Genomic DNA, 14,855 nt, shown 5'->3' on the forward strand with positions numbered 1-14,855 from the left:
TTATTTTTATTTATTTTTTTTATTTTTTATTCATTTTTCCAAATTATCCCCTCCCTCCCTCCACTCCCTCCCCCCGATGACAGGCAATCCCATACATTTTACATGTGTTACAATATAACCTAGATACAGTATATGTGTGTAAATACCATTTTCTTATACAACTAAAATTTTAAAAAAAATTTTCTTATCAAGGAGACAGAAAGAAGCATTGTGGTATCTATCATATGTAGAGGGCAGGCTGTAACAGTTCAACAGAGTAAAGAAAAATGAATTTGGAGTGAGACAATCTTCATCAGAATTCCAGTTCTGCCCCGTATTCCCTGTTACCTTGGAAGACATTCCTATTCACTGGACTTCAGTTTATTCAACTCTAAACAGAGAAAGCAGGACCTATTTACATCAGAGGTCACTTTTGTTCTAAATTTGGGGTATTATGATACTATGAATAAGTAGTTATTAAAAAACCACCATGTACAAAGCCTTGTTTTAGATACCGGAACAAAGACATAAGGTCCTGTCTTATTGGAATAAACTGGGAAAAGTTTTAAATGATAAGCAAAAGAGTTGGTATTTTATTTTAGACAAAGGGGAAGTCAAAAGTTCAGGTTTGTGTTTTAGGAATATTAATTTGGTGGCTGTGTAGATGATGGCTTAGAGAAAGGCATAATTGGAAGTCAGAAGACTAGGAGATAATTACTAAAATCTAGGAGTGAGTTATGGTGCTGGCCATGTTGGTAGAGATGCAATAAGTGTTGTGGAGTCAAAATTGATACAACTTGATAACTTATTGCCTATAGAAAATAAAGCAAAGAGATGAGCAACTTGGGAGAATGGTGGTGCCCTTAATATAAACAGGAAAGTGAAAAGGAGGGGAATTTGTGTGGGAAAAGATGTTTACTTTTGGATATGATGGTCTGAGTTGCCTGTGAGATATATAGTGGAGAGATTTAGGAGACAGCCAGAAATGTCTCATGAAAGAGATGAGAACAGGCTTGGGATGGAAAGAGAACTGTGGAGACTGAATGTGGATTAAATCATAGTACTTTAACTTTGTTTTCTTTTTCTTGTGGTTTTTTTCCCCTTTAGTCTGATTTTTCCTGCACAACATGATAAATATGGAAATATCTTTAAAAAGATTGTATATATATTTATAATTGCTTGCTGTCTTGAAGAGAAAAGTGCTAAGGGAGGGAAGGAGAAAAATCTGGTACACAAAATCTTATAAAAATGAATGTTGAAAACTATGTATTTGAAAAAAAAATACTACTGCAAAAAAAAGAAAGAGATGATGGCAGAATATGTAGATTTGGGAATCATCCTTGTAGAAATGATAAAGGAACCAATGGAAAGTGACTAAATTACTGAGAGAAAATGCAGAGGAAAAAAGAGAAAAGGATTCAGCATAGGTCCTTTGTGGAAATCCGCTTTTGGGGATGGAACATGCATGGTGAATCAGCAAAAGAGAATAAAGAAGCAAAGGTCAGAGGAGATTCATGAAGTAACGAAATGAATAAATCGGACACAGTATCCAGGAGAAAGGCTGATCAACAGTATCAAAAGATGCAGGGAATTTAAAAAAAAAAAAAAAAAAGATCATTGAATCTGGCAATTGAAAGTAACTGGAAAGAGCAATTTCAGTCAAGTGGCAGGATCATGAGCCAAATTACAAGGTACTGAAAAATGACTCAGAAGCAATGAAGTGGAGGAAATGAGTATAGATAGCTACTTTTAAGATATCTGCTTAAAAAGAGGGAAAATAGGAAAGCAGATTTGAACGATGGCTTGAGGTGATGGAAGATTCAAATGATAGATTTTTTAAAGATGGGGGAAATGGATTTGGGCATTCTTTCAGTCAGCAAGGAAGGAGTCAATGAAAAAAGACGCTCAAAATTAGTTTAAAGAAAAGTGAAGATGATCAAAGGATCTCTGGAAAGGATAGTAAAGTTTATGGGGAGACCCATTCTGCACTACTATATGACTTTGCTCAGCAATATTCAGCAGCATGCAAGGAGAAGCAGAGGAAGCAGATAGCGAGGGAGGTGTTCAATAAAGTATGAGCAACAATAGTTAAGGAACAAAGCATTTAAAAGGAAATTATCAATGTAAAGTTGACCTGGTTGACTATAGGGTCAAGAATGCAAAGTGAGGAAACTAAAGTTAACAGAGGTAATGGACTGGGAAAGCTGGCAAGGACATAGTGACTAAAGTTTATAGTGACTATGACAAATAGTTTTAGGATGAGTGAAAAATAGAGGGAGAGATGGAAAGAAAAGAAGTTGAGAAAAGCTTTTCAGAGCTGGATCATGCAGGCTGAATAATGATGGATGATGGTAATATCCAAGGTATAATAATTCCTGCACCTGAGTGGGATGGAATGAAAAGGTTAAACTGGTAGGTCAATATGTTTGAGGTCACATCAACATGTATATTTACATTCCAGAGTGGAAAAGAAGAATGAGTCAGAGGTTGAGCTTGAGAAGATAAGAGAAGACAAATCCAAGAATCAGCATATTAATAAACAACCAAGGGTAGGATGATGCAGATAAAATTACCATCATTTTTACAGATAAAATGAATTGAAAGTGAGGAAAAGTTGTTGAGAGTTATCAGCTAAAGAACTATTTGGAAGAGGTGGTGGGGAACAGTAAATTCCAACTCCACCTTCTGGCCAGTGGATCAGGATTTTTAAGAGAGAAAATGCAAGAGAAATTGTCTATGGCTTCTTTGAGGAGACAGGTTTTTTCATGGATCCAAGAAGATGGAAGGGATAGAATAGACAAGAACAGCTTCCAGGACAGGTAGTTCTGCCCATTTTTATATGACTTCTTTCCAACTCTCCATCTCACCCCAAGGCTGCCCTCAACTTAAAATTATAAACTAATATTTATTTTTAAAATATCAACCATTTGATGCCCATCAGCTGGAGAATGGCTGAATAAGTTGTGGCATATGAATGGTATGGAATATTATTGTTCTGTAAGAAACGACCAGAAGGATGATTTCAGAGAGACCTGGAGAGACTTAATGAATTGATGCTAATTGAAATGAGTAGAACCAGGAAATCATTATACACAGCAACAACAAGATTATATGATGATCAATTCTGATGGACATGGTTCTCTTCAACAATGAGATGATTCAGACCAGTTTCAATGATCTTGTGATGAAGAGAGCCATTTACACTCAGAGAGAGGACTATGGGAACTGAATGTGATTCACAACATAGCATTTTCACTCTTTTTATTGTTGTTTGCTTACATTTTATTTTCTCATTTTTTCTCCTGTTTGATTTGATTTTTCTTGTGTAGCAAGATAATTTTATAAATATGTATGCATATATTGCATTTAATATATATTTCTATCATGTTTAATATATACTGGATTACTTACCATCTAGGGGAGAGAATGAAGGAAGGGGGGGAATTGCAACACAAGGTTTCTAAAGAGTTAATGTTGAAAAATAATCCATGCATATGTTTTGAAAATGAAAAGCTTTAATAAAAAAAATACCAACCACTCTTCCTTTCCCCCTCCCGCTACCCCAACTCACCTGGTGTGTATAGTAAGATATCTACAGCTTGTGGGCAAGTTTCTCCTAAGGAGGGATTTATTTTATGCTTCAGTGTTTCTGAAGTTGTTTTTGGAACTGACATAGGCACTAAAACAGATGAAACAAATGGTTTGAAAATTAGTTAAGTGTGCAAGAGTGACACTCATTAATCACCTACTACATACATGCAAGTCATGATGCTAGCTGCTGAGAATACAAAGACAAGGAAGATGATATTCTTTCTGAGGAAGACCACATATATACAGATAAGTTGATGAAAAATAATGTAAAATAATTTTGAGAAAAGATTACACTTAATTGGGGGAACCAGTAAAGGGCATCTGTAGTACAGAGTAGGACTTAGGCTATATTTTGAAGGACAATCCAATAGTCTCATGATTTCTTCTTTCTTTACTGAAGGACATTTTTTTGTGTGAAGAGAAGAAAGGAAGGAAATTTGCTAAAAATACATATAATATTTGTATAACAATAATTTCTACTATTAAAATTATTAATATTAAAACTTATAATATTAATAACAATAAAATAATACTTCTAACATATGAAGTATAATATATTATAAACTATTGTGTTTTATATTATGAAAGATGCAGCTTAGGTAGCTCAGTGGGAAGAAATGCTGTATCTGGAGCCAGGAAGAGCTGAGTTCAGATATGACCTCACTCACTAACTTTGTGACTCCATCAAGTCACTTAACCTCTATACTTAATCCACTGGACAAGGAGTTAGCAAACCACTCCAGTATCTTTGCCAAGAAAACCCCATATGGTGTCATGAAGAGTCAGACATAACTTAAAACTAAACAACAACAGCAACTTCCTAAAGTATAGCACTTATATAGTGGCTTAAGGTTTCCAAAGTGCTTTATATGCATTATCTATAGATAAGGAAACTGAGGCAAATAGAGGTGAAATGACTTGGCAGGATTACATAATCAATAAAGTGTAGGAGGAAGAATATGAACTCCGACCTTCCTCACTCCAGATCTGGTACTCTAAGCCACCTAGCTAGCCAATAAACACACACACACACACACGCACACACACGCACGCGCACACACACACACACACACACACACACACAAGCACACAATCAGAAGGGATTCTGTATCATATTCTGGATCCCAGTCTCAGAAAAATAACAAAGTTTCTATTGTTTAAGTCCAGGCAACAAATGGATACCTCAGTATCCCTCAGAAGAGAATACCTAACCACCATTCTCTGATCTCTATGACCCAAGAAATGATCTCTCTGGTAATGGCACCTCTGGAATGATTATTTGAAGTAGGGTTCCAAGGCTCTCTTCTTTGGGAGGTGTGTTCTACTATTACTTTGCACCAAGTATTAAGGGAGGCTTCTTTCCCTTCTCTTCTGCCATATTTCTTTCTTTCTGACACAGGGCAGGATCCTCTTACAGAAAGGAGAACTTCCTGAACTTTGAGTACTAGTGGTAGTCATTTGATTATAGTATAAAGATAAATAACTTATATATATATATGGCATGTCATTGCAAAATTCTCTGGGTCCCACTGGAAATGAGATTCCCACTGTTGAATGTTTTTGGGAATTTCTGTGGTCAGCTCCCATGATGAATTGTTCTGGCAAATTAGGTCAGTCTTTAAAGAATGAATTAGAGGTTTTAAAAAGGAAATGATTTCTATTCTTATTTTCTAGTTGAATTTGCTAATTAACATCAGAGGTTATAATTTCTACTGATAGCTGTACCAAAAAATGACTTTTTTAGTGTATCATTTCACAAATGAGCAATAACAGCAAGTAATCTGCACACATGTCAAAATAAAGAATGACATATTAAATTAATTCAAAAGGAAAAATAATCCCAGCTTCAAAACCTCCTCTATTCAGATAATCCCTAGAAAAGAAATTTGAGAAAACCAAGGAAGTGATTTGAATGAATAACAAAATGCCCATTAGATTAAAAATAGGATTAAATATTGCTATTCTAAAAATATTAATCTTACTTTCAGTCTTCATCTTATCGAAATAAGATAATTTGGAGGCAGCATAAATGGCATTTGATGACTGAAGTGCACCAACCACAGCATCCATTAACAAAACATTGGTCAGTGCTTGCTGAATATATTGGGGATCCTAGAAGAGAAAGAACCCACAAATCAATGTCAAATTATTCATCTGTTTTAAGGGTGGCAGTGCTATAGAAAGGTAAATTGTTATTATTAGCACACCACATAACATTTCCACAATCAATATCAATCTGTAGTAATATTGTTAAAAACATAATAACTAGAGCAGTGTTAGGAGGTAAGCATGGATTGCAAATCTAAATGTGACTGTGAAAGAAAAAAAAAGCAGAAATAAAATATTCCAAATAATAACAATAGCTGGTATATATATATATATATCTTTAAGGTTAAAAAGAGTTTTATATCTTATATTTATTTAATAATTAATCTATTTTATTATTTTATATTTATATTTAATTATAATAATTAATTGCTAATAATAAATAATTGCTATTATATAATTATAAATATGATTTATATATTATCTTATATACAAGATTTGTATATATTATCTCAATTGATTCTCCCAAGATTAACCCCTGTGAAGTAGATGCTATTTTTTTACAGATCACAAAACTAAAGCAGACAGTGGTTAGATGACCAATGTTCACACAACCACTGAGTGTCAGAGGTATGGTTCTAATTCTGATTCTAAATCTAGCACTCTTATTCATTCTGCTCAAACCCAAAGCTAGGTAAGGCCATTTAAAACCTATCCGGGTCAGTCCTGTCACTATCTTCCATTCGGCCGACCCTCACCAATTAATTTCATTCAACCCGGTCTCTGTTCAGATAAATTCTTTAAGAATTAAGTGTCTCTACTAATACTTTGTAAGCTGCTTGAGGGCAGGCAATATTTATTGTTTTGTCTTTTATATCTCTGTCCCCATATCTTATACATAATAATTGTTTAATGTATGCATGTTGAAGTGAACATATTTTAACAGAAACAGTAATAAATTTCTAATAAATTTCTGGGTGTTTTTTAAGAGATTAAAATAACAAACTGAAATATCACTTGAGATTTTTGTTTAGATTTTTTTTTCTTGCTCTAAACTCAATACAGTCTTCACAATGAAAAAGAAAATGTGCAACATAGTTAATAAAACTAAATGGATAATTCCCCAGATGAATCATTCAGAATCAAAGAATTATGAGGTTCTTGATACTCTCTTCTTCCTTGTCTGTCTCTCTACTCCCATCACTACAGAAGCAGAAAAAGGGTAACAGAGTAGGTATCATTGTGTGCTTTTGTCCATTTGTAGCCAGAAATGTCATTACTTGATCAAATACTTCTTTGTGCTTAGTTGGAAGCACAGACACAGTTTTGAGCCTGGGCAAACACTCAAAGCTTTTCCCATGTGGAGGGGTCCATCTAAGCTTATTCTTGGCTGCTCTCACTGGGTCACCTCCCTACCATGAGGCATCAAAGGAATAGGGAAAGGATACAGTTAATTATTGGTATAGAAATCACATGTACAACATACTATAAATCTAAAGATAGTTTTATTCATTTAGTTGGAAAAAAGTAGACTAATGAGGGAAATAATGGTTTTGGTAGGCAGTGTGTTTCAATGCAAAGTTCAATGATTAGGTCTTTTAAGAGAGGTCCAATACTATTGACTTAAAAAAACAACAACAACAACAACAAAAACCTTAAGACTTTAATAAGAATTCTAAGTTTACAGACAAATCAAGGCAAACAGAGGCAAAATTTAAAAAAAATATATCAGGTGAAATCTACTTTTGATCGGCCAAAGCCAACACAGTCAAGCTTCTTTGTAACTTCTCCTTTTTATTCAACTCTAGAAAAATGGCAGCCAGGTATGGGATTGGGGGAGCCCAGATGGTAGTTGGGGGTTGGGGGAGGAGAAAAGGTAGCTGTCAATATGGACAGTAGGGTATCTGTCATCTTGTTTCCTAGCCTACTTCTCTCCTGACTTCTGACTTTTCTTTCCACATGAGATAGTACCCACCCAAGTGCCACCAAGACTTTTTTTGGAGACAGACAGGCAATATGGTCTTTTCAAGATTTTGATAATTAAGATTTCATTGGATCTAATGCAGACACAGCTTGGTTATCTGCAGGAGACTGCCATGTGGATATCAGGTTCAAACGACTATTTCACAGGACCAGTGTCTAAGAGCTGAGCAGTTTGACATTTTGGCGAAAGAAAATGATGTGATGAGATCAGCATTAATAAAAAGAAACAGAGAAATGAAAAATTCAACCACAAATTCTCTGACCTTGTAATCATCAGCCATTTTCTTTCCGGCCCACATCTCCTTCACCATCAGGTGCCAAAGATCACACTCGGTTTTAAGATTAGCCTCAAAGACCTCCTTTTTGGAAATAGTTTTAATTTTTAGAGTAGGTATCCTCAGAACCAGAAAGGCTACAGTCGTACTTTTCACTTCCTGTATCAAGAGGGAAAGGAAATAAAGTGGATTATAGCTTCCATTGTTGTTGTTTAGCCACTTAGTTGTGTTGACTCTTTATGACCCCATTTGGGGTTTTCTTGGCAGAGAAACTTCAGTAGTTTGCCATTTCCTTCTCTAGTTCAAATACAGATGAGGAATCTGAGGTGACTTGCCCAGACTCTAGGAAGAGTCTGAGGTTACACTTGAACGCAGGTCCTTTTGACTGCAGGGCTGGCATTCTATCTACTTTGCCACTCAGTTGCTCCATAGACTTCTACAGCACCTTCCTCCAGCTTCCCTACCGCTAAATTCCCAAACTAAAATTAAACCTTTACCAATTTAAACTAATTGAAGAAGAAAGTAAATTGAATTTTTATTTGAATTAAATATTTTTTTATTCCTGATTTCAGGCTCAGAGTTTATTTATCCACTGTGGCTAATTATAAAAGTAAAGTTTTCCCATGTACATTAATAAATAATTTTCTTAGGAAAAAAATACTTAGCTTTAGAATAAACTTTTCATTTAAAAAGATAACTGTTAGACAGATTTAAATATATGAAGTATTTCTAAAAATGTATGAAGTAACAGTAACATTTAAATACTGGCTAAAAACTAATACTAATAATGAGCTCTGATATTGTACTTTAAGATTTGTAAATCAATTCTCACATATTATCACTACCTCCATTTGCTGTTGTACCCTAAAGTCCATGGAACCCCTTCATGTGAACTGTAGTTAAAACCTTCCATATGTATTAGAATGTGAGCCTCTTGAAACCAGTGACTGTCCCATTTCCCCATATGTATTCCTGGCACTTAGCACAGTGCTTTGTATACAGTAAAGACTTAATAAGTGGTTTGTCTGTTTTTAATTCAGTCTCTAACTATGACTTCTCTTAGCCACCAAACTGAGAGAATCTTGGTCTTAAAGCCCCTGGCTTTTTCAAAGCTCTCTAACTCTCTTGGATTAGCTGATTTCATCTACCTGAGAGAAGACCCCATCTCTTTCAGAAGGACTCCTTGAAGGAATCTAGGTACAGTTACAGCACTATCAACAATCATTAAGATTTATAGCTAAACAGGATCTTAAGAAGACAATGGAAATAGGGAAGATCTAAGATAAGGGAGGAAGGCTCCTTGTGATTAAAGCTCTTCTGGATATTAGAAAGAGAGTTAGTCCAGGGAAGGAGAGCATCCTACTGCCTGAACCTTACTTAGCAATCATAAATATGTATGTATATGTATACATATACATTTATTTCCCCCCCCCCAGTTACATGTAAAGACAATTTTAAAAATTCATTTAAAATTTTTTTATTTCTAACTTTCTTTCCTTACCTCACACCTCCTCCCTCTTTGAGACAGGAAGCAATTCGATATAAGTTATATATGTTGAATCATCTAGCACTCACTTTTCATGGTGCACTCTCCATCTTGATGCTAATTCCTCCGGCCTCCTTGTGGTCACTGTTCTGTACTGTGATCAATCTTCTGACAACTTCAAGTAAGATACTGGACTTATTCTCTCACTAAGCAAGATAAGAAGGTTCCCATGACTCCCTTCTTACCTCTATATTTCTGAAGGTGGAAATTTCCACATAGCCAGGTCTTCCTTCTGTAAGGAGAAACAAACGCTTCTGTGTCATGGCTATTTTCCCCACTCCGAGGTTCGTTTTGACTGAACTTGACAGTTTGTAAACACATTCGTTTTTATCTAGGTGTTCAATGACCTCTGGTGGAAGATTGACTTCTTGGGCCTCTGTCTCTGTCTCTTTCCAGTAGTTGTAGAAATCTCTGAATGTTTCAGGGTCAATTTGCTTCTGGTGCCCTTAATTATAAAGAGAAATTTCTCTTAAAATTAGAACTATGGTGACATTCTTAAAACCCAAAACTTCCATGTAAGCTCATCAAAAACAGCAAGATAATTCTATGAAAATGATATCTCTAAATATTCTAAGTGAGATTCTTAACCTGGATTCATGAAGCCTCAATTTAGTTATTCTATGAGAATGATAACTCTAAATGTTCTAGACCAGAGAGTCTAAGCCAGGTAGTTTAACCTAAGGCCATGCACCCTCAAGTTACTAGTCCTATGAGAATGACATCGCTGAATGCTCTAAGTCAATATGTAGATAGATATATATATATATTTTTCAATTCAGTAATTCTATAAAAATGACTTCAAAAAATGTTGTAGGTCAAGTCCTCATTCTGAGTCCGCAGACCCTTAATTAAGTCTGGTTCATTCAATCTGAGAATGGCATCTCTGAATATTCTGTGTCAGGAGTTCTTAACCCTGGGAACCAGAAAAAGTCTTGCCACAAGACTTTGATAACTCAGGAAGAAAGAGTCTTACAGTTTTATTCAATTCTTCCTACATAAATTCAATTCACACATGAATTAAGACAAAATTAAGACATTACCCAGTGATGTCACTGATCTTCTTCAAAAGCAAAGAACAAGCAATGTCTGGAATTAAAAATTTTCACTAAACTTGCCAGTTTAAGGACATATAAAAGCTGCTATAAGGAGGGGGACATTTTTTTTAACATCAAGTACAAAAGTAGGTGGGTTCTCTAACCAGCTTTTTAAAAAGCTGCCTAACCTTAGAATTTGTAGCTATGTATGAAAGCAATATCCATTCTCCTAAATTGCAAAGATTACTGAGAAAACATTTTTTTCCTTCACCTTTGAACACACAGATTTACGGGTCAATCATGGAATCTCTCCTGGATGTATCTTCCATGGTTCTTTGAATGGGGCAATGGATGTGGTCCCAAGGGTCAGTCCATTCAGGACCTGAGCATCAGCAAGATATACAAGGAACTCAACCAAGCTGATATGGCGGAACAGGAAAGTCACCAATAACTTACATTTTAAAAGATTTATATATAGCAAGGTGTGGCTGAACATATCTGTAATTTCAGCTTGCCAGAGGGAGCTGAGGGTGGTAGAGCTCTTGAATTTGGAAGTTTTAAGTTGCAGAAGATTAGGATGATTAGAAGTCCGAACTAACTTTGATATCAAGATAGTGAGACACTGGGAATGAGGAGATATCATGCTATTTAAGGACAACCCATGTGGTGGAAGGGAACAGATCAAAGCTTCTCTGTAATCAGCAGTCGGACTGGTTCATTAGGCAGCCCCTGCATTTCCAATCTAAGCAAAATATTAATACCAAATATAAAAACAAAACAAACATTTAAGTAAAAAGATATATACAGAAGATGAAATCTACTAAAAATAAAAAAGATGTGGAATGATCTTATAGGAATAATGTTAAAGTATAGCATCTAAAGTTGAGGTTGTCTAGGAAGACTAAAGATAACAAAATGGTGGGGAGTTTTGTTGCTTTATCTTAGAGTAGAAGAGAATCAAAGTAGAGATAAGATGACAGCCTAAGGTTGACGGGATGATATCTGATGACAGAGAAAGCAGAGCTGCTCAGCTTTCATTTTGCTTGTTTTCTTTATCAAGGTGGGAAAAAACTTTACAGAACTAAAAGACAGATAGAAAATTGAAAAGAAGGGACCACCTAGCTGTTACTGATGAGAGCAATTTATCTAGCATTGATACACTGCATTGCAAGGTACTAAAAGACTATGAGAGCTGAGTCACTAAACAAGTGAACACAGAAAATAGGAAAAGAATCATAGGACTGGAAAAAAAACCAAAAGGGCCAATTTTAATAACAAAAAGAGAATGGAGTTCTGACTGTAATGCCTGGCCAAAATCTAGACTATGTTACTAAAGGAATGGTTATTGAACATCTAGAAAAGGAAACAGCAATTACAAAGAGCCAGTGCAACTTTCTCAAGAACAAGTCTTTCAAAAAACTTTGAAAGACTTAACAACAAATTATGATTCCAGAGGATTTTGACTAAAGATTCCACTCATCTAAAGAGAGATGATGGGACTCAGAATGCAGAAAGAGGAAGTTATTTAATAATTTTTTTGAATATAGTTATTAAGAAGAATTTGTTTTGCTTAATGCTACATGTTTGTAGTAGGTTTTCTTTTAATAGTGGAAGTGGAAAAGGTGATAGGGGAAAAAAATGGAGTTACAAATAAAACTTAATTTAAAAAAATAACAAATCATACCAGAATAAATTTATTACCCTTTTTTGTCTATATTTCTAATTTTGGAAGATCAGGGAAATGCTGCAGATCTTAGTATAGCACTTTACAATTCTACAAATTTTGTAAAGAGCCATTTCAGCTGAGTGATATTGCCAGAAGCCAGATTGCAAAGGGCTGAGGAGATGTTTGAATTGAGGAATGTTAGACAGCATTCTGAATGAACATATATGGAAATTTTAGGGGACTACAAACTCAGTATGACTCAAGAGTATGATAATGCCATCTTTGTCTACATTGGGAGGAAGAACATTAAAAAATAAGGAGTTAATAATCCTATTTATATTCTGCTTCAGTCAGACCCTACCTGGAGTATTAAGTTCAGTTCTGGATTAACACATTTGAGGAATTGCAATAATAAGTTGGAGACTATTGAAGGAAGCCACCAGGATGGGAAAGTGCTAAGTTTCTAAGTAATTGGAAATATTTAGCTTTGAACCGGAAAACTCAAGGTCATCATGATGGCTGCCTTCAAGTACTTGAAGGGTTATTATATAGAAGGGCAATTGGGCTTGAATATAATAAAGATAATTAAGGATGATGGGTAAGAATTACAGAGAGGCAAACTTAATCTTGATATTAGGAGAAATTTCCTAATGATTATAGTTCCAGAAGTGGAATGGTCTACTTCTGCAAGTACTGGGTCCTTTTACCATCCCAATCAACTTGAGGTTTTTAAGCTAGGACTGGGTAAGCTTTAATATAGAGTGAGATTCTTTTTTTCAAGGTATGAGTTGGATTGGATTCTGTGATTCTGTATTTACCAACCTGGATACCTAAGTTTATTTCTTTGCTGACTTCAACTATTCCCCACCTCCCATTCCGAGTTCCAAGTATTTGGAGAGAAAACAGGATAATGTGTTTGTGTTCCTGCACAAAGATTATCACGGGATAGTGGAAGGGGGAGCCTCAAGCAAGGGCTTAACCTGTGACTAGAAAATGAATCTATTCCTTCTCCAGTCCAGGTGATTCAGACCTGGCAACTGCTGAGACAAAACTTCATTTCCCTCCTACCACTGCTCCCTCATGCACATCCAGATCAACTATAATCCACAGTCTCTGCTCTCCTATGACTCTTTGGGTGCCAAGATACTGTTAAAGTCCCTTTATCCTGGACATCATTCTATTTTCTTTTTGCTTATGGTCACTTTCTCTTGTTTATCAAAGAAAAAAAAATTCACTTTAATCTTTTTCTTTATCCTAACCCCTGTGTCATACCTGGGGATTTCAAAATAAAACTCATGCTGGATATCCTTTAAGCACCTTAGCTTTCAATTTATCAGCTTTCTCACCTTCTTTGACCTATAAATTCAGTCTACTTCAGCTACCCAAAAGGTTGGTCATACTTATGTATAACCATTAAACATCACTTCCCTGATCTCTGACTGCAATTTCCCTTTCTGATCACAATCTCTGGTTTTTCCATTTTTCCCTCTTGTTTCATTCCTTCTAAATACGTTTTTCATTGCTCTCTATCACTCATTTTTTACTTTCCTCTTTTGAAAGTCTTGACTCTACAGTGATTAGTTCAGATACTGTACACACAAAGACACACACACAGAGTTCTCTATTTTTCATTCCCTAGTCCTACTATTGCTCTTGGTTTGTCAAATCCTAAATTATGTCCTTCTACACTTTTATTCTTATTCTGCATACTTGAAGAAGTCACAAAAACTAGCTGATGAGATCAGTTATAAATTTAGATACCCATCTCGATAAAAACTTCTCCACTGCTACAGGATAATTCTTTTCTTCTTCCCTACTTCACTATCACACTCTCTAAAGCAACTGTTCAAAACCTTCTCCTTTTTCCTCAAACTCTTTGCCAATGCTGTCTATCTTCCTTGCTGTAGAAGATCTCCCACCTACTTTATGGAGAAAATAGAAGCCATCTTTTAAAAGCCACACCTTTAAATCTCCTCATTCTCTGAGGGGCCCCTCTTGCCAGTACTCAATTAGTACTTTGATCCTATTCTTTTTGGCAAGTATGTTCTTTTGATAATTTCCTCTAATTCATGTTCAATTTTTTCCTAACTCCTTTGCTGCTGCCTATAAACACACTCCAAATCTCCTTCATTCAAAAATCTTCACTTGATGGTGTACTGATTCAACCATTCTGTAAAACAATTTGAAACTATAGCCAAAGAGTTAAAAGATCACCATACTCTTTGACCAAGCAATATCAGCACTAGGGCTGTATCCCAAAGAAATAAAAAGACAAAAAAGGAAAAGAAATTATTTGTACAAAAATATAGCACCTCTTTGAGGGGTGGCAAAAAACTGGAAATTGAGGAGATGTCTATTAATTGAGGAATGACTAAACAAGATTCTGTATATGATTCTGATGGAATACTAATGTACTAAGAAATGATGAACAGGAATTTTCCAAAAAATTTTCAAAAATTAAAAACTTTGGGGAAAAAAGGAAAACCTGGAAAGATTTACATGAATTAATGTTAAGTGAAATGAGTAGGATCAGGAGAACAATGTATACAGTAATAGCAATATTGTATGATGATCGATTGTGAATGATTTAACTATTTTCAGCGGTACAATGATCCAAGGCAATTCTGAAGAACTTAAGATGAAAAATGCTATCCATCTCCAGAAAAAGTACTGGAGTCTGAATACAGATTAAAGCATATTTTTCTTTAATTTATTTTTCTTGTTTTGTTTTTTTT

The 14,855-nt window shown here is 35.1% G+C and overlaps 1 protein-coding gene across 3 annotated transcripts in view; it reads right to left on the reverse strand.

The window, feature by feature from the left end:
* DENND3 (DENN domain containing 3) overlaps positions 1–14,855 on the reverse strand; it is a 118,843-nt gene that overhangs the window by 20,432 nt on the left and 83,556 nt on the right. For all 3 annotated transcript variants that reach the window (XR_012481586.1, XM_074264668.1, XM_074264667.1), the window contains exons 14-17: positions 9,606–9,865; positions 7,863–8,033; positions 5,553–5,682; positions 3,551–3,658 (exon numbers count right to left, since the gene is read on the reverse strand). Coding sequence is in view for 2 of the 3 variants with exons in the window: in XM_074264668.1 (XP_074120769.1) it covers positions 3,551–3,658; positions 5,553–5,682; positions 7,863–8,033; positions 9,606–9,865 (669 nt within the window). In the remaining variant the exon portion in view is untranslated. The remainder of the gene's footprint in view (positions 1–3,550; positions 3,659–5,552; positions 5,683–7,862; positions 8,034–9,605; positions 9,866–14,855) is intronic.

This window comes from Sminthopsis crassicaudata, chromosome 1 (genome assembly GCF_048593235.1).
Source record: "Sminthopsis crassicaudata isolate SCR6 chromosome 1, ASM4859323v1, whole genome shotgun sequence".
In the NCBI taxonomy this organism is placed as follows: Eukaryota; Metazoa; Chordata; class Mammalia; order Dasyuromorphia; family Dasyuridae; genus Sminthopsis; species Sminthopsis crassicaudata.